This window comes from Heloderma suspectum, chromosome 4 (assembly GCF_057233095.1).
Source record: "Heloderma suspectum isolate Gila_16-S chromosome 4, 16-S_ref, whole genome shotgun sequence".
NCBI lineage: Eukaryota > Metazoa > Chordata > Lepidosauria > Squamata > Helodermatidae > Heloderma > Heloderma suspectum.
This window is the reverse complement of record NC_139461.1, coordinates 28045344-28072120: the sequence shown is the minus strand read 5'-3', so window position 1 is coordinate 28072120 and position 26777 is coordinate 28045344. Positions and strand designations below refer to the sequence as shown.

The 26777-nt window shown below is 44.6% G+C and overlaps 1 protein-coding gene across 1 annotated transcript in view; it reads right to left on the bottom strand.

Annotated features, from left to right (window-relative positions):
- The window catches only part of SLC30A8 (solute carrier family 30 member 8), a 28294-nt gene extending 15822 nt beyond the window's left edge, over window positions 1-12472 (bottom strand). Inside the window, exons 1-3 of the mRNA XM_084847982.1 lie at window positions 12390-12472; window positions 8155-8339; window positions 3079-3225 (exon numbers count right to left, since the gene is read on the bottom strand). Of these exons, the coding sequence (XP_084704108.1) occupies window positions 3079-3225; window positions 8155-8339; window positions 12390-12469 (412 nt within the window). The 5' untranslated portion in view covers window positions 12470-12472. The remainder of the gene's footprint in view (window positions 1-3078; window positions 3226-8154; window positions 8340-12389) is intronic.
- Between the last annotated feature and the right edge of the window lie 14305 nt (window positions 12473-26777).

Sequence of the window (26777 nt, the reverse complement as noted above, 5' to 3'; positions counted from 1 at the left end):
CCACCCTAATGGCAGAAAGCGAAGAGGATCTAAAGAGCCTCTTGTTGAGGGTGAAAGAGGAGAGTTTAAAAGCTGGTTTGAAACTCAACATTAAAAAAACGAAGATCATGGCATCTGGCCCCATCACTTCCTGGCATACAGAAGGGGAAGAAATGGAAGCAGTGACAGATTTTACTTTCTTGGGCTCCAAGATCACCGCAGATGGTGACTGTAGCCATGAAATTAAAAGACGCTTGCTCCTTGGGAGGAAAGCTATGGCCAACCTAGACAGCATAGTAAGAAGCAGAGACATCACCTTGCCGACAAAGGTCCGTCTAATCAAAGCTATGGTTTTCCCAGTAGTAATGTATGGCTGTGAGAGCTGGACTATAAGGGAGGCTGAGCGCCGAAGAATTGATGCTTTCGAACTGTGGTGCTGGAGAAGACTCTTATGAGTCCCCTGGACTGCAAGGAGGTCAAATCAGTCCATCCTAAAGGAAATCAACCCTGAGTGCTCATTGGAAGGACAGATAATGAAGCTAAAGCTCCAATATTTTGGCCACCTAATGCGAAGAGAAAACTCCCTGGAAAAGACCCTGATGCTGGGAAAGACTGAAGGCAAAAGGAGAAGGGGACGGCAGAGGATGAGATGGCTAGATAGCATCACGGATGCAATGAATATGAACTTGAGCACGCTCCGGGAGAGAGTGCAGGACAGGAAGGCCTGGCGTGCTATGGTCCATGGGGTCACGAAGAGTCGGACACGACTGAACGACTGAACAACAACAACAACAACATATGTATGGGAGGAGCTGGTAACCTGGGGCATCTCTACATCAGGCTAAAATCTGGCATTTAAAGCGGGGCTTTCTGCTTCCATTTTAAATGCAGGATCACAAAGACTCCCCCTCCCCTTTCCCCCTCCTTCTTCCCATATCTGAGCCTTCCACTATCTTTCATTGACCTCATTCCTCTTCTTGCCGCTTTTGATCTTTTCACAGAGGGAACTCAAGCAGAGCCACGGGGTAATTAGATAGCTCATTATCTGTGATCTATTTAAAAATGGAACAAAGGGCATTTAGTGCAGGAGACGGCTTGAATGATCACGTCAGGTAAGGAGCCCGCAGTCTTCCATGAAGGAGCAATCTCAATCGCAGGATAAAAGCTCCATGTGAAGAAAGCCCTAGTCTCAAGCCATTTAGGGCTCTAAAGGTTAAAACCAGCACTTTCAATTGGACCTGGAAACAGACCGGGCAGCCAGTGATGATACAAACACGCTGGCCTGATATGATCAGAATGACTAGTCACAGTTAGTAATCTTGCTGCCCTATTTTGGCATAAGTTTGTACTGTAGCTCTACAAACAGTGTCACATGTTTTTGTATAGCAGCTCCTCAACCTTATAGGGGATTCACATTCCTCATAGCTGCTTGTGCTAGAAGGGCTTACAGCCCACTTACCCCAATAAAATTCTGGATCTTCAAGAGACGTCAGGTGGAAGTGAGGCCTAGAAGATGATAATTTCCACAGCTTTCTCCCAGGACTGCCCACCCTCTCCAAGTCAGAGAAAGGCTGTGGGAGAGGCCATAGCTCAGTGTGATAGAGCACCTGCTTTGCATGCAGAAGGTTGCAGGTTCGATCCCCAGCATCTCCAAGTAGGGTGAGGAAAAAATCCTGCCTGAAACCCCGGACAACCGCAGCCAGTCAGTGTCAACAATGCTGGGCAGGATGGACCAACAATTTGACTCAGTACCTTCCTATCGTGTTCCTACGTTTTCCAGAAAGGTGACATATCATTGTTATGGCAGTGGGGGTTGGGCTGAATGATCTCTCAGGATCCTTTCCAACTTGGTGGTTCTTCATTCTAAAAGAGAGGGTGGTCCTGAACCCTGTCAGGCTGGTTTGGCCCAGGCACATCATCTAGCCAGGCACCTTTTATTGTTCAGTAAACTAAGGTGATAGGTTGCCATGGGAACTTAGGCTGATGGTCCTTAATGAACAGCAAATATCTGGGCTGGATGTCTGTCCCATCTCCTCACCTAATGAATGTTGTAATTCAAGTGCTTGTGGTTTAGGAGATGCAGGCAAACTGGGACCATACTGAAAGAGACTCAAGAGGCTGGGTTCAAACAACATGCTAACCAATACTCAGTGGTTGAGTGTGTGTTGTTGTTGTTGAACCTTGGGTTGTTTGTTGAACCATGGGTTAGCGTGTTGTCCAGGACATTTTCCACAGGGTGGCTTGTTATCCACCCTGAACAACCCAGCAACAAACCATGGGTTCTCAAGGTGGCCTGTTTGAGAAAAGTAAGCCAACTGCATGGTTAAAAAGCAACCCTGCCTGGGTTCAGACAACACGCTAAGCTATGGTTCAACAAACAACCCATGGTTCAACAACAACCCACACTCAACCACTGAGTGTGGGTTAGCGTATTGTGCGAACCCAGAGGGCTGAGTTGCTCTCTGAAAGTATCTAAATGTGCTGCCTTCCCCTTTAAAAATTTGATGGGGAAGCTGTTGGAGTGTTTAATCTGTGCCACCACTTATGCCCAGCCTGTATATTTATAAAGAAACACAAATATTACAGAACACCAGTGACGTCATTCCAAAGAAAACCGTACCTGGGAAACTACTGGAGTCCCTGAAACTTCTCATTGATGGGAGTATTGGGATGCTCATAACAATTATTGGGGGGGGGGATGTCCCTTGGAAAATGAAATTACTTCATAAGTGTGTCCCCAAATATTAATCACATATATTTCTCCACGGTCTTTACTAGCAGTCAACTGCCCAGAGGCCCCGAGGTCAAATCCAGCTCACTGCCTGCCCCCGCCCCAAGTTGGCAACCTAGAGGCAAAAGAGATGTTAGCAAAGTGGCATCTGTAGTAAGAGGACTTGTAACCCAGACGACAGGTTGCCCAGCAGATGGTGGCCAAGGTAGTAGTCCATCACATCTTTTTTCCCCCTCTTCTCAGTGTGGCTCACCAGGAAAACTAGATGCTGACCAACGGTTGATATTGATCTCCACATCCCATTCACTGGCAATAGGAGGAACTTTTCCTGCATTGCATGTTCATACTTCATCATGTTTAGTACCTACCTGCTCTGTGCCATCCATATGTTAATCTCTTACTGGGAGGTTTAGATGACAGCCATAGAGAAAAGATGCCGAGCAGGAAGGTCATCAAGTCAACCGAAATGTGGGCCGCATGCATGACCACAGCAAGGCTCCCTGCGATGTGGCCTCCTGAGTCAAAGCAACCATGTTAGTCATTGAGCCCAAGGAAACAAAGTTGGCTTTTAAAGAATCACACAAAGGACATAAAGGGTTGGTAGATTTTCCATCACCTGAAACTATATGTCAGCTGTCCCCAACCTGGTGCCCTCCAGACATGCTGGGCTTTGGCCATGCTGGCTGGGAATGATAGAAATCATAGTACAACACATCTGGAGGGCACCAGATTGGGGAAGGCTGACATATGTTTCTCCTGGGGTGATAACTGACTCCAGTAGCATGCCTGCCTTCAGGAATGTTACAGTAGCTGCTGGCTCTCCCAGATATGATGCTTTCACTTGGGCTTTTGCTCTCACATATGAATATTCTTTTTCAGTTTTTTTGGAGCAGGGAAAATGTGGTATTATTTGTGAAAGTGGAAGAAAACATTTTTTCCATGTGTGTATTTATGCTATTCTGCTATACCACAGTGCCACCTAGAGGCTACGTGGCAGAAAAGCAGGAAAGGAAACACTCTTCGTGTTTTGCTTGGATCTCAATTCTGCTTTGAAACCATAAGTGGATACAGCTGATTAACAGCATCATTTAGAAAAGCCCTAGGATAACATAAGAAGGTAAAGAACACGTAGGAGGAGCCCACAGCGTGTCTTCTTCCCTTGCCACCAATGTAATGTGAGAAGGAGACTTTAGTAGGTAGGGATGCTGGAAAAATGTGTTGCAGACTCCAAAGAGGCTGGATTCCCAAGAATCCAACCTGCAGAGTCTTCAGCAGATTGGCTCCCCTTATCGGCATGTCCTCCGGATTTCATGCAAGGTGGTTTTCCAGCTTTAAAAAAGGTGAGATATGCTAATGGTGGCTGCCATTAGCATATCTTGGGAAAATCACAGCCATGTGTTCTACACCATTTGTGGCTATAAAGCTTTATGGCCACAGTTTACCTAGAAGTAAGTGCTTTACAGCTGCAAATGATGTAAAATGCAGAAATTACAGATGTAATTGTCCCAAGATACATTAATGGCAGCCACCGTTAGCGTATCTTGTGTTTTTTAAAGCTGGAAAAACACCCCATGAAATCTGGAGGACATGCCAGGGCTCCAGGGAAATCCAGTGAGCCCCAAGCGGCCCAGACTTCCCTGAGGCAGCCCCCCTCCCCCAACTGGACGTCGGGGGATTCACACATCCCTAGACCTTAGATACTGCATTGCACTGTTTTGGTTGCATTTGCTCTTAAGAATGGAAAGACAACCTTTTATCTCCTTACTTTAAAGACAAATGCCTCTTGCAGAATAGTAACTTCTTTCCTTGTTTTGTAAAGATGCTCCTAGCAAATGGCTTTTTGTGATTGAGAGATACTCATGGTGACTGTTTATTGCTTTGTACACTAACACAGCAATGAGAATTGTCAGTCGGTCCGTGGTCAATCATCCAGCAAGCACTGCCTAGACTGATTTTTTTAAAAAATTAAAATATGGCTCATTAATTGCAGTGTTTCCCAGAGACTGCTGTCTGTACCAGCCTGTAATGACTGGTTTAACAGGGCTTAAAGGTCTGCAGCAAAACAGCCCTCCAATTTGCTACTTAGGTTGTCACAGCAAGAATTGAAATGCTGTATGAAAGAAAAAAGAAAGCCTTCTGTTGTTAGCAAATCATCTGGCCAAACACCTTCCAGGGCTGACGGATTCACTAGACTTATGGCTGGTGTTTATGTGAGGTTGTTAACCTTGCGCAGCTTCGAAAAATGACTGCCTGGAGTTAAGAAGCACACAGCAATATCCAGAAAGGATAGTCACCCGGAGCCAAATGAATGACAGACATGCACATATGTGCAACAGGCTTAAACTACAGCCCTGTGCAGATGTTCAGTGACGCACGATTGGAGTAATGTGAGGAGGAGAGTGGAGAGGGGTGGGGGATGTTTGTGTTGGGAATATTGCAACCTCATCTGCACATTACAGGAAGGGGGCAGTGTTGCAGTTAGCTAGCTGATGCATGGGAATTCCGGGCACAGCTAGCCTTGGGATCTCTATAGGTCACAGTGTGGTTTCCTGCTCCTCCCCTTCCTTCCCACCTCCCCTATCTCTTTGACCTCCTCCATTGCTGCGAGCACATGTTCTTGCTCTCACTCTTGCTCTGCCAGTGTTGCAGAACTAAAAAAAAAATGGTCCGAACAACTTTGTCTGAAAGTATGCACTGTACCTGCATTTTTATGCAAGAAACTATGAGTAAACCATTTTACTTTTCTTCATTAAAGAAGAGTGTGGTCTCCTTTTTTATTGATTGATTTATTACTATCTTTTTACAAAGATAGTCTTATGTGGATGTGGGACTGGTAAAACATTCATTCTATTTTGCCTTTGTGTTTTTCTCTGCTAAATTGCCTTTCTAACAGGAAGCATCAATACCAAATAATCCTGTTGGTTTGGGCATAGCCCCTATGTCGCATCCTCATCACCACCCTCCACCTGTCAGAGGGAAAAGCTCTGCAGCAGGTAGCTTGCTGCGTGCACGTAGGATCTGCATGATTTAGAGCCTGATTGTGCGGGGTTCTAAATCAGAAGTGGAGCCTATGTATGTACAACAGCTCCCTGCTGAAAACCTTTGCTCTCCAATGGTGATGAAATTGCAGGGTCACATTCCTCCCCTCTTGTGATTCTAATCATGGCCTGAATTAGTTGAAGATGACATCCTTTGCCAGGGGTCCCAAAACATTTTTGTCCGATGGGCAAATCTGGAATTTTGAGAGAGCATTGTGGCTGCTCTCACAAAATGGCTGCCATGGGGTGTGTGGCTTGCCCATTCACAAAATGGCTTCCATGGTGGGCATGCTGGTCAAAAAACACCCATTTCCCAGAAGGCAAACTGGTGAGACTAAAAGAAAAGCAACTTGGCCAAGAACCTGAGGTCAAGGCAGAGGTGCTCTCTGAGGTGCAGAACTCATTGGAACCCACAGGTTTCTACTCCAACACACATTGCACGGAAGGCAAACTGATGAGGCTCAGACATGGTAACATGGTAACAAGTAACATGGCCAAGAAACCATGTGCAAGGTAGAGGCAGGGTCTGAGCCCCAAAGGCCAAATCACATATTTTCCCCCCACAAAGCACACCACAGGACCCATTTCACAGAAGTCAAACTGCAGGTGCTCAGAGAAATGCAAACACACACAGGCAAAACACTCGCCCACACCACACACCAAAAAGGCAAAACACACACAGAACAGACGAAACACCATCTCTAGCTTCCCCATCCCCCATTGCTCTGTACCATCTTCCAGCTTACCTTTCCCTTTTTCTTTTAGGGGCTACTGGGAACGCTGGACTTTTAGGGGCTACTGGGAACACTGAAGCCACCCACCATTTTTATTTTCAAAGACTGTCTCTGGGGCCATTCTTGTAGCAATCTTGGAAATAAAGACGATGCTGGAAGCCAACACTTTGCTTTGCAACATGTAAAAAACTAATAATCCGGAGGAACAGGGAGCCTATTGGGCACCGAGGGATGCATCTGCAGGCACACTGGTGCCCATGGGCACCATGTTCGAGACCCCACTCCTATGCACACTTATCCAAGATGACACCACACTGAACTTGATTGGGCCTACTTCCAAATCTACGTGTATAAGATTGTGCTGTTAATTGTCAACCCTTTATCTTCAGGCAAATGTAACAACTGTCAGTCTGTGGGGAAGGAACAATGGATCCGGTGGAGGCCGGTGGCTCTGAAGTCAGTGGGACGGTGAATCCGCTCTGGGTTTCACTCAGAACCAGTCAGTACTCTAAAGGAGCTATCCAAGGTGCTTCAGCACCTTGGATAGCTCCTTTAGAGTCCTGACTGGTTCGGAGTGAAACCCAGAGCGGATTCACCACCCCACTGACCTCAAAGCCACTGGCCTCCACTGCACAGATCCCTAACAGTGAGGAGGGGGATTATAAACCTTTCCTGCGCCAGGTCATGATTTCAAGGGCCCGGGAAATGCCAATTGGCCATTGAAGAGCTAGGCAATGAATAAATTTATTTCAGAAATAAATAATAATGTGGGGCCCAGCACATCCAGTTACAGGGCAATCTACATTACAACTTCAAACTGGTTTCAAACCTGTTTTTAGCGATTACGGCTACCAGATACAGGAATTCTGGGAATTGTAGCTCTAGGAAGAGGGGCCGCTTGGCCAGGTGCCAGGTGCCAGGTGTGTTTTGCCTTTTTGGTGTGTGGTGTGGGCGAGTGTTTTGCCTGTGTGTGTTTGCATTTCTCTAGCAAAGAATTCTCAGTACCCTCATGAAACTGCAGGATCCCTTTAGATAAACCGGTTTGAAACCAGTTTAAAGTTGTAATGTAGATTGCCCCACAGTGGCAGCTTATCCCTGGCAATTCCACCGACAGAGCACGGCAGCTTGAAAAAGTGACACTATGATGGCTCTCATTCTGGCCACAGCTGGGAAGAGCCAATATTTCCCATAATCTCTGTGACCCCCTGCCAGCGGCCATTGGATTGCACTGTGAATTGGATAAGGCTTCCATGTTGCTGTAATACCTTTATTAGGCCAACACAAAGATCACCCAAAAGACTGTGCACCATTTGGGGAGTGGGGTGATTTTCTGGTTGCCTAATAAAGGTATTCCAGCAACATGGATTTTGGAGTTTTCCTTATTGTCAACAGAGCTACTTCTGCTTGTTAAAAAAGAATTCAAAAAGAAGTTGAATAAGGCTGCAATCCTATACATGTGTACAGTAACAATACAATCTTATGCGTGTTTTACTTGGAAGAAAGTCCCATTATGTCCAATGGGATATATTCCCATCTAAATGTGTCTGGGATTGCAGCCAATCACTGATAAAATGAATTGATTACGATTGCTTCAGTGGCTCAACAACCTGCAGATAAATAGACACACACACACACACACACACACACACACACACACAGAGTAAGCTTTCACCTATGATTTCAGCAATCATGAAGATGAGGCAGATAACTGATGCTGCATAAAGCTTCCGCCTGGGCTTGTATTGCTCTCTCTTTCTGCTCTCATAGGCCTTTGAGTAGTTATGGCAGTGACACATTGAATCTTCTGGTTCCTCGTGGTGATTTGCTTTGTCTGAATTATTCTGCAGCAGATCACTGCTATGTGAGGTAGAGGAAAAGAAAGCTTAAATTTACCCATTATTTGTAGGTAGGGCTGTGTATTCTCTATATTAGCTCCTCCTCCCCAATTCTGTGGAGAGCCACATTCTGTAAGTCTTACAGTGTAAGATGAATAAGTTATAAGCCTCCCCTCACCCCACCCTGCCCCGAGCTCTGCCTGCCTACCTCTGGCATCTAAGATTTTATCAGACATTGACCACATATGTTCATGCTCATCTGGGCAGCCACAAGGACTAGAACCTTGTTTCTTTTAAACAAAGCAAAGACATCTGACATCCTTAAGATACAGGTTATCTGTCAAAGTGGAAATGAACTTATATTTATGTAAAAATCAAACAAATTATCCATACTCAGATTCACTTGCAAAAGTTTAAATCCATTATCTCCTCAATTGTTTGTTGTTGCTGCTTTAAGTTCCCAGCTATGGGTTTTGTTAGATGTTGGAGTTGAAGTTAGCGACCTGATGCTTAACAATATTGCCTTTAAAATCCATCAATTAGATTTTTCGAAAAATGATTTTCACACATGAGATTTGAAAATGCTCATAATTCAGAAAGGTGAATTCTGAAAATGTTGCCAAATTTTAAATATGTTTAAAATTCTGTTTCTGTTTCTTTCATCTGGATCAGATGCCAAATTCTATGTTTTTGTAGCGTGATTGTGGAATTGCGAAATACACCCAGTGTGCTTCCAGACTGAGGGCTCTTCATGCTACCAATCCAAAGACATCATGGAGCCTTTGTTCTTTGTTCCTTTGTTCTGTCCTTTGTTCCTTAACACATTTTTTTGTGGCAGAAGACAGATGTTTGTTGTATGTTTACAAGTGACTCAGATAGGGTTGGATCCAGATGAAGTTAGTTGCGCTTGGTCTCACTGAAATCAAGGCAAACGTTAGTCATGACTTAACTCAAGCCCTGTTGATTTTAATAGCACCGAAGTGCAACTAACTTCGTCTGGATTTGACCCCTAACATTTTGTACGTGCCAGGAAAAGTCGATAACATGGGCAGTTACTGTTATTGTCCTATGGGATAACATGGGAGGCCCAGAGATAGCACGATCCTGTTGTGAGAAATATGACATGCTATTTCTTGTTTAGCCTGGTGAAGAGAAGATTAAGAAGAAACAGGGTTGCTGTAGCCTTCAAATATCTGAAGGCCTGTCATGTAGAAGATGGAGCAGACTTTCCCCAGAAAGCAGGACTAGAACTAAAGGGTAGAAATGGCAGATTTCGGTTAAAGATAAGGAGAAACTTCATAATGGTAAGAGAGGTTCAACAGTGGAACAGACTGCCTCAGGAGGTAGCAGGCAGTGGAAGCTGGTGGCTCCGATGTCAGTGGGGCGGTGAATCTGCTCTGTCAGAACTCCAGAATTGCTATCCAAGGTGCCAAACATATTTTGGGGTTAGGGTTCAGCATCTTGGAAAGCTCCTTTAGAGTTCTGACTGGTTCTGGCTGAAACCCAGAGCGGATTCACTGCCCCATGGACATCGAAGCCAAGAGCTTCCAATCCTAGGAGGACTCCTTCCCCAGAGCTATTTAAGAAGAGACTGAATGGCCATCTGCTTGGGATGCTGTTGTTGTAGGATTCCTGTATTGAGCAGGGAGTTGGAGTAAATGCCCTCCAAAATCCCTTCCAATTCTATTATTTTACAGGCAAACACACAGAAATGTGGAGGATATTGCTATGCACAAAACAAATAGTGAATCAGCATAATCTGAGTAACACAGATTTGGAGAATGACCCTCTGAGGACATTTCTACTCTATCCATCCATCCGTCTATCATCTATAGATTTTATACTTGTTTAATAATCATGGCTTCCTCCAAAGAATCCTGGGTGTTGTAGTTTGGTATGGGTACAGAGAATTCTCTGTTAGAGGCTCCATTCCCTTTTCACAAAACTACAATTCCCAGGTTTCCTTGGAGAGAAAAAGCACTTATTAAAAACACTTGAGTCTGTGGTGTAGATATGTCCAAACACTGCATGTGTAGTTCTATTTCATTAATTTATTGGCCTGCTTATTTTATTTTATTATTTATTTTCAGTGGGACCTTGAATCAATTACCTGCCAGTAATGCTCTCCAAAAACCCCTTTACAGTTAATTGGGCTTCCTGTGCTACAATAAATCTGCCAAGGATAGAGCTGTTTCTGTCTTCCCTTGACTGGGGTCAATGAGCCAATGTGACTCAGGCGAAGGTACATAAAATGCATCAATCTGAAGTGAGACGTGGATGAGTGTGTATCAATATTGCTTTGACGTGACTGTGATAAACAACAAAAATGATTACGATGATTATAAATGTGGGGATAAATGTATATATTCACAAATGTATAGACTTGTATAGATACATTTATGAATGATACTTTGTGCCTTTTTTTGCATGTCGTTACCTCAGTTGTGGCCCACTCTGATCCTTTCCCAAATTGTGGCTTTATTTTTTCCATCAACAGTTAGCACCTGGACAACAGCTGACTTGAGTAACCAAACAGGTCACCTAGTCATAGGAGTTATTCAGATGATCAGTGGGGGAAACCACACAGGGTCGGTTGTTTCCCCTTCCCCACGCGCGCTGGACCGGGATTATCCTAATTACCCACGCCGCGTCGTGCATTACTGTGTCATCCGAACCCTGTGCGTGGTGCGGGTGTAGTACATTTTCACCCACCGTATAACACATATTGCCAAGTGGCCTTCCTTTCTAAGGAGGGTGAAAAAAATGCCTTCTGATCATTTTTGGCTCAGCATTAGTTATTTGTGAAAACACCTGTATGTTTCGATGCTGTGGTGGGTTTGCTATCAGATTTCTGTGAATAGATCTATCATTCTGGGTTTGCCTTAAGGCAACACCTGGCTAGAATCCTTGACTTATGAAAGGAGTATTGATACCCCAGGATATTCAGGCAACATGTTTCCATGGGAGCTAATGTCAGACAATTGCTTCTTGATACAGGACCATTCTGAAATCTGAATTTTAAAAAAAGGATAAGAGAAGGGGTTGGGGGCATAAGTCCCCTTCTTCAGATAAGTATGATGTAATTTAGTTCTCACTGTGTGTGTGTGTGTGTGTGTGTGAGAGAGAGAGAGAGAGAGAGAGAGAGAGAGAGAGAGGAAACAAAGGAGAGAAACTACATTTTTTTCTGAGAGCAACCCAGTAGTGATTATAGGGTGCTGTAAGCTATCAGCATCAGGGGATGTAAGGGTGCCTCTCTTTGAGGATCTGGTGTGGGACAGTGGATTGGGCTGTCTGCTGAAATGTTGAAGCTGTGCCTCCACCTATGTTCCTAGGTGCATGCAATGTAAATGCAAACATTACAAAATGGCAATAAGGCTTCAACGACCTCCTCCCAAAGGAAACCAAGCTTGGGTTGGGTTGTCCACACACCTGGAGCTTCTCTCTGCTTAGAAGTGAAGGGCAAGAATAACAGTGTTTGTTTGGAAGTAACACCATTGATTTCAGTGGGACTTACTTCCAGGTAAGAGAGTAAGAGCAGCCTGATCTAATGCATGTTCTTATTCAGAAATAACTCCCGTTTTGTTCCAAGTACAATAAGTCCCAAATTATTACGCTAACTGTGGAATGCTGGGAGTTGTAAGATTTTTCTTACTCTCTCTAACTCTCTAAGCATGAATAGGATTATGCCCTTAGAAATGTTTGGAAGGAAACCTATCATAGAAAAAGGGAGTGGGAACTGGGAACCAAGTTTAAGTAAATGGGAGCTAAACTTTTAAATCCATAAGTTTAATATTTATACCTCACTTTTCCATAGGATAAATAAAGTGGCTTAAAATAAAATAGGATGGGAAAATATATTGAAAGCATTTAAGATGTAATCCATTATTTATTTATCCATTGTTAATGAGACTGTTCTGAACTTGAAGTAAGTAACATTGCAGTTTGCAGCAATCCTAGAAACAAGAATGGTTTGGGCTTTAAAAAATAATAATCATGAAGTCTTTGGAACTTGCTTGTTTCATTATTCTTCCAAACATAAAGCAATAGCACAAAATAGGTACAGTGTTATTACCTGCTGAGAGTCAAGGAGTACGTCTTGGCATCTCTGCCATTCACAAGGCAAGCCTTTTCAAGGCCTTTCGTGGTTGCCATGATGGTCACGCTTCTCCCAAATATGTCAGTCGACAGATGCTGATGAAGAATTAAAATTGCTCTTTTAATTAAAGAGAAACCACTGCCCACATTTCCGAGGTAAAGTCTGTCCCAAATCTTCTCAAGAGACCCAATACCAGTGCAATTGCTGAGGGCATTTCTAACTCACACAGAGGTTGAATATGATCTGCTGGAAGCTTAATGGATTCCTCCTTCTGTCAGCCCCCAAGTGACACAATGGGAGATTTTTCTCACAGAACATGGGAGGAGTCCGCAGCAAAATCTTTGTGCACGATTTGCTGACTCAGACTCTCAGACATGCTCACACGAATGCAACAGGTGGTTAGAGAACAACCCTGATTTCTTTGAAACAACTAAACTACTGTTCACCTCTCAGCAGCTTTAGCATAGCCCCAGTTCTTCAACCTGAAGGGATGCAAAAGTGTTTAATCCAAAGTGAGGCTTCTTAACAGATTTCTCTCTCACTTTTGGGTTTTTCCTGGAAATAACAAAGAGGCCTTTGTTATTTCCAGTTAAGAGCTCTGTGTGTTTAATTCCTCTAATCATTTGGGGAACAAAAAGGAGTGTGTGTGTTAAAATGGATCTTCTTGGTAACTACAGACAAGTGATAACCTTTCGTCTGGAATACTGCAATGTGTTATATGTGGGGCTGCCTTTGAAAATGGTCTGGAAACTTCAGCTGGTCCACCTTGGATAGCTCCGCACCTTGGATAGCTCCTTTACAGTTCTGATTGGTGCTAACTGATAGCCGGAGTGGATTTACTGCCCCACTGATATCAGAGCCACTGGCCTCCACTGAACTGCCCCAATCCTGAGATTGTCTTCAGTGCTCCTTCTCCAGGAGACCCTGCCAAAGGAAGTGAGATGAGAGGCTACTAAGAAGAGGGCCTTTTCTGCTGTGGCAACCTGGTTGTGGGATGAGCTTCCCAGAGAGGCTCACCTGGCACCCACATTGTGCTCTTTTTGGTGCCAGGTGAAGACCTTTCTATTTTCCTAGGCATTTTAGTTTTTCAATTTCTGTTTTAAATCTGATAATCTGATACTTGACACTACTGCTAGGTTCTATTTGATTGTTGTTATTTTATACTGCAGTTTTAAACTTTTATATGTTATTTTATTGTCTAGTATTTTATGGCTTTAATTGTTGTGAACCACCTGGAGAACTTTGGCTATTGGGCACTATAGAAATGTGATAAATAAAAGAAATAAAAGCAAAGCAAACATCATGCTGATTTCTTCCTGAAAAAACACAGAACATAAGAACATAAGAAGAGCCCTGCTGGATCAGACCAAGGGTCCATTTAGTCCAGCATTCTGTTCACACAGTGGCCAACCAGCTGTCAACTGATCATCTCCTGTGTGAATATCACCAGAATCCATTTGGTAAAGAACTCAAGAACTGCCTTGCCAGATCAGACCAAAGATCTATCTCAGCCTTCCTCAACCTGGTGTCTCCAGATGTTTTAGACTTAGAATCATATAATAGTAGGTTGGAAGGGGCCCACAAGACCATCGAGTCCAACCCCCTGCTCCATGCAGGAATCCAAGTCAGAGCATCCCCGACAGATGGCTGTCCAACCTCATCTTGAATGCCTCCAGTGTGGGAGAGCCCACCACCTCCCTAGGTAATTGGTTCCATTGTCGTATTGCTTTAACAGTCAGGAAGTTTTTCCTGATGATCAGCTGGAATCTGGCTTCCTGTCACTTGAGCCCATTATTCCATGTCCTGCATTCTGGGATGATTGAGAAGAGATCCTCACCTTCCCCTCTGTTACAACCTTTCAGGTACTTGAAGAGCACTATCATATCTCCCCTCAGTCTTCTCTTCTCAAGGCTAAACATAGGGATGGGAGAGAAATCCTCCACGGACCCCAGTGAGGCCGGATTCAAAAGAATCTGCCCCCCTGGAGTCCATGGAGGATTGGAAGACTTACCTCCACCTCCAGGAGGAATCCTCGCTGGCTGGATCCTCCCCGCCAGCCAGCTCCGGAGCGCCAGTGATACAGCTGCCATTGCCATATTGCTGGCTGGGCGGATTGACTGCGGATGCAAATGGCATCCACTATGCCATTTGCGGCAGTAAAGGTCTTAGTTTAAGCTAAATGCAGTGTGATAGACTGTGAGCAGATGGCCTGTGTGCCTTGCTCAGTCTGCTGTCCAGGTGTGGTTGATGGGCAACTTCAAGGCCCAGCTCTTCCTTGAGATGGTGCTTCATCTTTAAACTGGACTTGTACTGGACAGCCCTTCAAATAGAGGATGCCTTTAAAACAGAGGACAGTTCTCTGGCAGCCCTTCAAATAGAGGATGGTCCTCTGTAATGGAGGACACATGGCCACCCTAAGTCCCCTCCTCTGTTCTTTTTAAAATAAGAACATAAGGGGTACTTCACCCACACCCAAGTGTGAGCTAGTAACCTTCTCTCTGGCATCCAGTTTTGCTCCCATCAAGGAAGGTGGTGTCTAATATGTTTTTGATGGAGTTTCATCCCCGCTAAAGGATCAGGTTGGTCATCTTGGAGTGCTTGGGCATTTCTGTGCCCAAGTGGCCTCAGTTTCACAGACTGCCTTTCACTAGTTAAGACTGCAGGTGGAGAGAGCCTGGAATAGCTACTGTGAGCTATTGTGGAACCCTCCAGGATATACTGCAATGCATTGTACCTGGGGTTGCTTTTGAAGACTGCCTGGAAACTTCAGTTACTATGAATTAGTTGGGTATACATCTTCTCAGTAGTTAAAGAGCTCCACTGGCTTCTGGTCCATTTCCAAGTACAATTCAAAGTGCTGGTGCTTAACAACCCCTGCCCCCCATCAGTAGATTTAGCAGCAAACAGACCTCAGTGAAAGTGAGCAGAAGGTTGGAAACAATTGGAAAGTGAGCAGGAGGTGGGAAAACGTCCTCCATTTCCCCCACATACAAATGAAATAGACTGATCTGTGACACAGCTCTAGTGACTAATACTGGGAAGAGTCTTTTGTAAATGCTCTTACTAAAAAGAGAGCAGTTCTCCATTAAAACAACAACAACACAACCTACCCAAGAAAATTAAAACTGAGTTGCTCTTTTTATTTTGCACTGCGGCTATATTAGATTTTCCCTCATTTGGGCTTTGTTTGTTTTTTTGGTATCTAGAGTCAGCTGAGGATTGAAGTCTGTAATTGCATTGCTAACAAGTATGTCTTGGATGCAGTTTCTATTTCTTTGGGGATTGGAGCTTGATAGTACAAATGCACACATTCTGGCAGTGGAAAAAGACAACGATGATCTTTAGTAGATAAATTATGGCTGGGGAGGGACCTTGTTTCATTTCCAGCTTCTAATAAACTGTTGGAAAAGTACTGATGGAATTATTTCTTCTATTACACTGTCCAGGGGACATGTCACCCTCTTCCTACTTTTGGGTAGCACTTCTATCCTTTTTCAATAAGTGCTGGGGGTCAACTTGTTAAAACTAACAAAAAAACAAACACCCAGCTTTGCATTATTGCTTAACCACTGCAAAGCACATGGACTTTTCCTAGCTGTTGCACAAATATTTATTTTACATTTTATCATCCTCATAACTGTAATCCAGATTTGGAAAGGAGAAAGCAGCTTGGTGAAAATGAAGGCAGGGAGCATCACACTTGGAGACTGCCCGGCAACCAGGAGCACTGCTGAGGCTGACACTCAATCCATGTCCATTTGGGACCTGTCTGTACATGTCACACTGGTTGTTTTCCTAGGCTATGTTCCCATTGTCTTTCAAACATCTCATACGTCCTATTGGCAAGAGGCCAGTTAGTTATGGGTGATAGTCAGGGCTCAAGTAGTTGTAGCCTGTGTATGGTATGTGCTTTAGGGAGCAATCCTATAGCCACTAGTCAGTGGCTAGACGTCCATAGGGTAGGTCAGTTCCCGGGAACTGACCTGGGAGCCCATGCTCCGAGGTCGGTTCCCAGAGAACCAACCCCCACCCCCTCCCATGCGACCTTGTAGGCCAATCCGCACTCGTAAGCAGTGAAAATGGGGCGTTCCTGGGGACGGGATGGGGCAGGGAGGTTGGAAATGCCAGTACATCACATCCTATGTGTCATCCAGCTGCCACTTCCTGCACCCCAAAGTCCCGCAGCTAGACAGCCGAAATCAGCTGTCTAGCCACGAACGCCGGGTGGGGGGAGCGAGGAGGAGTTCCTCTCCTCACCACTCTTTCTGCCCTGCACTGAATAGGCGGTCACCCCTGGGGTCGGAGGCGACCGTTGATCCACATAGGATTGCTCCCTTATTGTCTTGGGTGCTACCTAGGGGCAGCCCATCCATAACGGTGAACTAGCCTTAAGAATAGAAGACTGAGGGGAGATATGATAGCGCTCATCAACTACTTGAAAGGTTGTCACAGAGAGGAAGGCCAGGATCTCTCCTTGATCATCCCAGAGTGCAGGACACGGAATAATGGGCTCAAGTGACAGGAAGCCAGATTCCGGCTGAACATCAGGAAAAACTTCCTGACTGTTAGAGCAATACGACAATGGAACCAGTTCCCTAGGGAGGTGGTGGGCTCTCCCACACCGGAGGCATTCAAGACGAGGCTGGACAGCCATCTGTCGGGGATGCTCTGACTTGGATTCCTGCAAGGAGCAGGGGGTTGGACTCGATGGCCTTGTAGGCCCCTTCCAACCCTACTATTTTATGATTCTATGATTGTATAGGCAGCCACCGAGGGTGCAAGTGGGGCACCAAATCTGAGGAAACAAATAGCAAAAAATACATGCGCTTACAGAGGGAACATGACCGAGGCTGTGGGGGTGAGCGAGGCAACGTGGGATATCCTCCTGCTCAACTGCTGCTCCCAGTTGGAGGCAAGGAGTGAGATGCTCCATCAAGAGCTCCCGCTGCCTTTGCCCTCAGAGGTCTGAGCCTTGTAGGCCATGTCGCCCTGAGGATGCAGCCGGGACCCTTCTTCCATGGACCTCCCTCCGGCGTTGTGGGTGGGACTTCTGTTCCTCCACAGACTGGATGGCTGTGCTGGTCTCCTTTGTTGTTTTTATCAGACCCTCTGTGCTGAGGCAGTGCTTAGTAAAATAAATAAAAAGAACACCACACCCTTATGGATGAGTTTGATTATAAATAGTGCTGTGCCAAAAATTTCTCCCATATTTTTTTTCCGACCGTTCTCATTCATTGTGATAGAAAAGAAATTGCTTTCAAAAAGAAATTCAAAGGAGGAGAAATTTCAGAGAAATTCTCATGGATTGAGTTTGGGGTTCTTGTGCTTTTACCTTACTTAGGAGGTGGCTGAGGAGTGTGCATGTGTGTCCTATCTGTCATCATACAATAATCTCTCTGGCAGCCTGTAGCTTCCTCAGCTTCCCGCACTTCAGTGAAAGCCATCATAAGGAAGCCATCATGAGGCAATTCCTCCCATGGGGCTTTTTCGGTTCAGGAAGTGCAGGTGGCCTGGGAGGCCATGGACAGATGTGTAATAGAGAAAACACACACAGCACCCTCAGCCATCTCGCAGTGATTAGGTAAGCTCAAAATACCACCAAAAGAAATTCAAAATTCTGCCTCAGAAAAGTGGAAGCTTCCACGTAGTTGATTCTTTTGCCACCTACAGAAGCAGTGCAGTAAACCAAAAACCCATAGGAAGAAAGAAAGAACCTGTGCTACAACCCCTGCCAATAGTGAGCCCTATCAGTGAGAAACTGTTGGAGAATTCTCCTCCCCTGGGAGAGATTTAGTGAAATTACCCGCCCCCCATTTCTCTGCCCACAAATAGGCTGGAGAATTTTGAGAAGCCATTTGCGCACAGCTGTAATTATAAATGATAATATTCCTGCTTCCACAGATGTGGAGATGTGGGCACCAATTCCATGGTTTGCCTGGGGTGCCAGTTGTGGGCAGCTAGTCTAGGGCCACCCTTGGTACTACCACTGAGGCACAGCCCACCTGTCAGGCCTGGACTGTGGGCCATGGCCTGAGGTGAGCCAGGAGCTAAGAACCAGAAGCCATGGGATAAACCAGTAGTCAGGACTGAAGAGAAAGGACAAATCAAAGGACAAACTAGGAGGTGTTTTTCAGCCCAAGGGCCAAATTCAATGTTTCAGAAGCTCTCAGGGGTCACATTCCAGCGGTGGGTAGGGTGAAAGACACAAAAGATACCAGCAAATTGTAGCTTAGAGCCCTTCCTGCCAGTTACTAAGCTTTGGGTGAGGCATGTCAACCTTTCAGAATGGGGGGAACACTGCAAAAGCCAGGAAATACCAAATGATCAGTGATTTGGAGAAAGGGGGTTGGGCCATGGGAAGGGGGGATGGCCATATGGGGAACCCAGGAGGGCTGGATTGGGAACCTAGGAAGGTGGATTTGGCCCCCAGGCTTGAGGGTCCCCATCCCTGGTCTACAGTGGAGGCTGGGGGCTCCGATGTCAGTGGGGCAGTGAATCTGCTCCGGGTTTCAGTCAGGAGTACTGACTGTGGATAACTCCTTTAGAGTTCAGACTAGTTCTGACTGAAAGCTGGAGCGGATTCACTACTCCACCGACATCGGAGCCCACCAGCCTCCACTTCTGGTTGAGGAGCTTTGGCTATTGGGCGGTATAGAAATGAAATGAAATAAATACATAGGAGCAAGCCAGAAGTCAGAGCTCAGGAAGACCTTGTCACCTGAGCAAGGCCCATCTGGAAGACGAATCCCTTTTATACTCCTTCCTGCCCAGGAGGATCCAATGGCCAGTCTGGGTGGGTGGAGTCTCTTTACAGAGAAGCTGCCACCTGTAGGTCAGTGGTCCACCACATGGGGCAGTTGTGGACAGTTTCGAGCAGATCCTGCAGCCCACCCTTGGATCCTGGCCAGCACTTGGACCTGGGAGCACCTGATATACACCCTGTAAGTCTGCCTTCCCCAACCTGATGTTTTGGAATACAAACCCCACAAGCTCCAGCCAACATGGGGAATTGCCAGAAATGATGGGAGTTGTAGTTCATAACATTTGGAGGGCAACAGATTAGGAAGGCTCCTGCAAGCATTTCAGATTTATGTGGTTGGGGCAATAATGACAGTCCTATTTTATTTTACATTAAATCAGTCCTTCCCTTTGGAAAAAAGAAACCTTATCCATTTTTTAGAGTCAGCTGCTACTTTTCTTGCTTGGTGTATGAATTATGGAGGTGAACCTTGTAACTTAACTGCACCAAGTATTTTCGCTTTGGCGGCCTGTGCTGCTTGCATGTTAAGTGGCTGAACAGGTTTCCTTGTATTTGTCTCATTTGCTAGCGATGCTCAAATTGCTGTGCGTGTCCAGCCTGATCTAGCATCAGTGGGAATGGAGGAAGGACCAGGAGCATGCTTTGCAATGAATGCCTCTTGAGACAAAGGAGAGACGTGCAAGAGCGCATCTGAACTCAGGTGCAACTCTCATTTACTTTCATGTCATTCTCTTCCTGATGATATTTACTACAGGGTAACAAAATACAAACAAAACCAAATGTTTTCTGCCGTACATAGAAGCCAAACATAAGCATGGCTTACTATGAAAAACTGGTCCCAGGTGTCTACATTCAATGGACATTTTCCTTATGTGATTAATCTGGAGGCTTAAGAAGCTACCTTGCATAAGCACTACGTATTCACTTGGGAGCAGAGGAAGACAACTCTTTAAGCTAATATGCCGCAAATTATCCCCAGGATATCTAGCTAGCTAAGCCTTTCACTAAGAGTCTCTGTTGCAGCATAGGAAAACAAATAAATAAATCTGAAGGAAGAGATTAAGCAGTGAGCCATTATCATGGTAGAAGAAGGATTGTTCTATTCTATTATCTGTTGTAGAAATGTGTACCCCTAATTTAAGACATGTAGAAAATAAATCCAAGACTAAAGAGGGAAATTGGTAAAAAGTAGTGAATGTCTACAAACAAGTGATCAATACTTGTGTAAAAGCCATTTTTTATGGAAATAGGATGGCCACATGTCTATTCACAGAGGACAGTCCTCTGTTTGAAGGGCTGTCAGAGATCTGTCTTCTTTTTGAAGGTGTCCTCTGTTTGAAGGGCTGTCCAGTCCAATTCTGGTTTAAAGATAAAGAACCATGAGGAGGAACAGCTGGCCCTTGAAGCTGCCCATCAACAGCACCTGGACAGCAGACTGAGGCTTTCTTCACAGGGAGCTTTGATCTTGCAGCTGAGATTGCTCCTTCATGGAAGTTTGCGGGTGCTTTACATGATGCCATGGCCCTCTAAGGCGCCTCCTGCACTAAATGCCCTTTGTTCCATTTTTAAATAGATCACAGATAATGAGCTATCAAATTACCCTGTTGTGTTCCTGCTTCAGTTTCCTCTGTGAAAGGAGTTGAAGCGGCAAGAAGAGGAGCGAGATCAATACAAGATAATGGAAGACTCAGATACGGGGAGAAGGAGGGGGAAAGGGGAGAGGGGAAAGGAAGCGAGTGAAAAAGGGAGTCACTGTGATCCTGCATTTAAAACGGAAGCAGAAAGCCCCATTTTAAATGCAGGATTTTAGGCTGGTGTAGAGATGCCCTGAGCAAGGCACACAGGTCACCTGGAGCCAATCTACATTGAAACGGGTTTTGAGGTGGTTCCATTTAAATATGGATTTTCATGAAGTCAGGGTAGCCAGTCATGCAGTGTATACATTTTAAAAATCCATTTGCATGGGGCAAATGAGTAGAACTGAATGTCATCAAATGGGTAGGTGTGGGGAAGCAAGTAGGCTTGCTCTCCGCGCCCCCCCCCCATGCTTAGTGAAGCTTTTAAAATTAGTAAGGCTCTGCATACCTTTGCATTTCCATACATAACAGCCTTGTAATGCTCCCCTCACCACTCAGTGAATATTTAAAGGGACGGCAGTGATGCAGTGCAGGGTCGAAACAGCGTCCTTGCAAAGCAGCTCCCCACTCCTTGTGCTCAGTGAATATTTAAAGGGGCTGGCGGTGACTGAGTGCAGTGTCAAAACAGCATCCTGCCAAAGCAGCAGGGCTGACTCTCATCCCCAAGGCAATGAGTTACTTCCCGGTAGACATAAGCCCCCATCCCATGCAACTCTTCCCTTCCGCAAATCAGCGCTGCTTCCACCAGCCCGCACTGAAGCCAGCTGAGGTCACATGGACACCCAAGCTGCACTGAAACCGTTGTGACTAGAAAACCCACCGCAAACAGAGTTTCAAAAAATACCCCAGATTTAGGGCAAGAAATGCTGCATTAGCTATGGGGAGGGGCATGCATCATCTGATGTGATCAAATTGGGGGCAGAGCAGAACTGGAGTAAAAGCCTGGTGTACATGAGCCCCATGTCACATTCTTCCACACTATGGTGAGATGTGTTGTATTCCTATTTAAATGATAGTAATTATTTCTACATTTGTGTCTACACATATAAATTAGCATATGCAAATTGTATGCAAACCAGGGTCATCTTTGCTCCTCTCTTTTTTAGTGATGCATCTCCTCTTTGGGGGCAATGCATAAATGGACACCCTATATGGGAAATGAGTAAGGTGTCTGATATAAAGGCTCCCCTCTCATTGTTTGGTTACAATGCACGGCACCTTCTTCTTCTGTAGAAGCCACATGCAACTTAGAGTGGCGGAGTGACCAAGCAGTAATGGAAGCAATGGCGGCCTGTGTTAATAAGTAACCACTACTTCTCTGCTCAGCGATAGCAAGATTGCTCAGGTGGGAGGAGGCTGGTGGCACCAATGTCAGTGGGGTGGTGAATTTGCTCTGTGTTTCAGTCAGAACTGGTCAGAACTCTAAAGGAGCTATCCAAGGTGCTGAACCCTATCCCCAAAATAGGCCCAGCACTTGAATAGCTCCTTTAGAGTTCTGGCTGGTTCTGACTGAAACCCAAAATGGAGTCACAGCCCCACCAAAATGAGAGCCACCAGCATCTGCTGGAGTGGGGAAATACAAAACGAAAACACAGAGTCCTTTTAAGAATGCAATCAGCATCTAATTTCTTTATTTAGCATGTTTTTATTTTTCCCTTCTTCCAAGGAGCTCAGGGTAGCGTACATCCTCCCCCTGCCCATTTTATCTTCACAGTAACCAGTATGAGATTGTAGAACTGATCCACGTCAATACAGTGAACTTGGTCAGAGCTGGATAGGTTTTTTCCTGGTCTAAGTCCAATATCCTGTGGAAAAGACACAAGGCTGGCTAGGTCTCTCTCTCTCTCTCTCTCTCTCTCTCTCTCTCTCTCTCTCTCTCTGTTTACAATCTGATTAAAATCTACATTTTACGATCTGTGATTAGTAAATTACTTAACCCAGCTACTGAGCATTCTGTATATCAGTTAATTGATCCATTAAGCATTTTGTACATGGTAGCCCAGCATATATTAAACCCTTCTTACTAATGTGTCCCTCCTAATTTGTCCTTGGCTGTAGATTTATCCTCCCCACCCCCGCAGAAAACAACAACAACCCATACACACACAATTCCTTTTCTCTTTCATCTAAAGCTCATGTACCAATTGGTCACTGACAGATATACTATTACTCTTGTGCACGTCCAAAATTATTTGTACAAATCTGATAATTTAAAATGGGAAGATGGTCAAGGCTGCAGCCAGAACCATTGCTTGCCGGGGTTTTCACTTTGGTGCTATGATAAGTCATTCCAAGTGTGAGCCATGCCAAGGCCTTTTCAATTTATTACTCAATTTACACGAACTAATCTAAATTAAAATCTCCCTGAATCAATACCTCATTTTTTATCATAGGACACTCTGACTGTATCACACAGATCAGTCATACATTGTCTACCATAGGTAAGCAAAGATAAAACAACTGCATGGAAATGATGCTCTCTTCCTCTCTTTCTGTCAGTATCTCATGCACAAATGTGAGGGCAAAGTCAGAGCAGTAATTAATGTGGCTGCACCTGCCATAAATTTCATTATCCCTTTATAGTACTATAACCATGTTTACTTGGAAGGAAGTTGCAGTGGGGTTACTCTAAAGTAAGTGGCCATGAGTTTGCAGCATTTGCTCTTTAGGTGTGCTGACAGTTATGGCATACGTTGGAGAGAAGCAAAATACATGAACATCCATAATCTGAATGTATCTATCTATCCATCTATTTATTTTAGGAATTTATACCCTGTCCTTCAACAAGTTCCCAGAGTCACTCACAGAAAATTAAAATTACAGTAAAAAAAGATTAAAACACAAACTTTAAAACACTACAGTTGAAAAGGGCTCCATAAAAGCAATCAGCAGAAATCAAGCAAACACAACACATTGTGAAAGCAATTCACAGAAATAAAATAAATCCGATTTTAAAAGCATGGAAAAATAAAATAGCCTTTGTGCTTGAAGTCTATCCTGGCAAAAGGTTAATCTCTAGTCTATCCACTTCCTTGATAGCAGAATAAACGTGCCTTTTAATATTTAGCATTGATTACTACTTCTATGCTGCTTTTCTTATAAAACCACGAACAGCTTACAGCAAAAATAATTTTAAAACATCATAATGATAAAAAACACAATCTAAACATTAATAATATTACCAGAAGTTGAAATATAATCCATCACCTAAGAATTATATGACAGGGGTTTGGCTTGAAGGTATATTACACCGCAAATTTTCTGAACCCTGGGGCTTTTCTACATGAGGCATTTATTACGTGTTCATCATTCCCTACTCATGCTTGTTTATTAGTTCTTTAGATGGCATTGTGACCCTCCAGTTTTACTTCTGTGTCGAATCACCACTTTCAGGGAGTTTTTTAGGCCAGGGAAAATTGAATTGTGAAAGCGAAAGAAAACACTGTAACTAGTTGTGTAGTTGCGCTATTTCACCATTCCGCAGTGCTGCATAGAGGTTATGTAGTGGAAAAGCAGGAAAGAAAATGCTCTTTGTGTAGTGTTTGGGTCTCGATTCTTCAACAGAATCAAAAGGAGATACAGCAGATTAACAGCTGATTAACAGCCTTGACTAGAAAAACTCTTAAGCAGGTTTGCATTGGTCAGTGACAGGATGGGAGATCACTTGAGAATGCCAAGTATGCCACCTTGAGTTATGTCATGGAGGAAAGGTGGGATTTAAATGACATATATATAAGGGGAATATATTAAAAACTTTTACAAACATTTAGGGTTTTTCCACACAGAACCCTTTATTTGTGGTTAGGCAATATCTGTATTGGGTTTTATCGCCTGCAGGTTTACAACCTATGATCCACACTGAGCCCCTTTTTCTTGGTGGGCATAGTGGGATTCTGTATGTACATGAAGGGGGCAGTCCATGACAGAATGGGCAGGTTTGCATGATCATGGAGGGAAAATAAGCCACCGTGGCTTATTTCCCCTCCCCATGGATGCTGGTCGTGAGCCACCTAATTAGCAAAATTACCCTCACAGGGCATGGGTTGTCGTGTTGTCCGAACCTGGTGAGGGTGGGTGGCTGGAGTGGTTTACAAACCCTTGAAACCCTTAAACAAGCCATGCCGCTTGGGTTCAGATGAGACGGCAAGGTGTACCAGCAAAGGTAATTAGGGAAATCCAGCCGGCATGCAACCGTCACCCCCAGTGGGATTAACAAGCCACCGTGGCCTGCTAATGCTGCAACTGTGTGAGCTGCATCATTGGGTAGTATCCAATGTTAGTCCTATGTAGAGTAGACCACTGAAATGAATGGGACAAGGTAGTTGTGACTAACTTAAGTTTCATTCATTTCAATGGGTCTACTTTGCATAGGGTGATCTTCTGTAAACCTCCCAGAGAGCTTCAGCTGTGGGACTGTATAGAAAAGTTAGTAGTAGTAGTAGTAGTAGTAGTAATAATAATAATAATAATAATATATCCATTGTGTCCCCACCATATCCTTTCTGATGCTTTCCTAATTGTTCCTGCTGGCTGGCTTAACCTTCCAAGAAGAAGCAATGATACAGAAGCAGTGTTTTCCATTTGTTTTGTTTTCCCATCATCTCCCTAAGTGCATCTGAATCAGAGGCTGAGGCAATCATGTCAGCCAGCCACACCAACAGCACATGCTTCAGTTTATTTTCCTTGGCCAAAAAAATATTTGCTTACCTCTCCCCACTTGCTGATAACATTGAAGCAGCATCTGTTTCACGCTGTTTGCACCTCTCAGTAAAGTTCAGACAGTTTTCAGGGTTAGCTCTCTCGGACATCTTTACTCGTTTCAAATCCCCATTGTTGGCAGTCTCCTTTGATTTGGGAACTATATCCAATTATGTGAAGTTATGAAAGGCAGTGGAGGCTGGTGGATCTGATTTCAGTGGAGTTGTGAATCTGCTCAGGGTTTCAATCAGAACCAGCCAGAATTCTAAGGGAGCTGTCCAAGGTGCTGAAACTAGTTTGGGGATAGGGCTCAGCACCTTGCATAGCTCCTTTAGAGTTCTGGCTGGTTCTGGCTGAAACCTGGAATGGATTCACAGTTCTACTGAAATCGGAGCCACCAGCCTCCACTGATATAAGATGCCGCTGCTAGTTAACGAGGTAGCCTCTTCAGTAAGGTGCCATCCACCATAGTAGCCCTACAAAGCTGAACACAAGCCATCAGTCATGTATTGTGTGACCTGCCTAGTCCTTGACAACCCCCTGTTTTTACATTTCCAGGCAGGCAACAAAGGCAGGATGTTTACCAAACATCTGGTAGGCTGACATTCATGGCCCATCAGCCACAAATTGTGCAGACCTGATATAAAGCATTCCCCTTGCTCAGTTCTTTCTCAATGAAGGGGGCAATCCTTTCCAGTGTGCTCCTGCTGATCAGTTTCCTGTGCTCTGCTGGACTGAAGCCAGCAGGGCAGGAGGAGCGACAGAGACAATCTTTGCCTCCACATCCTCCATCTTGGGTGTTTTGTGCTACACGGGCTTTCTCTCCAGGCCGGATGCAAGGGGGAGGGGTCTGGTGTTGGATTTCTGACTCCCCCCAAGGTTGGAGCACTGTCTCCAACCTTGGAGGGTTATTCCAAGTCATCCTGTGGTCTGTGGGATGCTCTCCCAGGGACCATAGGATTCCTCTCTAAATCTCTAAATTTAAATGCTTGATTTGTGAATAAATTTTCTATTCATTCCTCCTGTCAGTGCCCAACCAAAGCATGCATATATATATATATATATATATATATCCACACACACACACAGATATACATACATATTATATATATATATATATATATATATATATATATATATATACACATACACATACACAGAGAGAGAGAGAGAGAGAGAGAGAGAGGGCTCCTTCACACTGAGCTTTTATCCTGCGATTGAGATTGCTCCTGCATGGAAGTTTGCGGGCTCTTTACATGACGCCGTGAT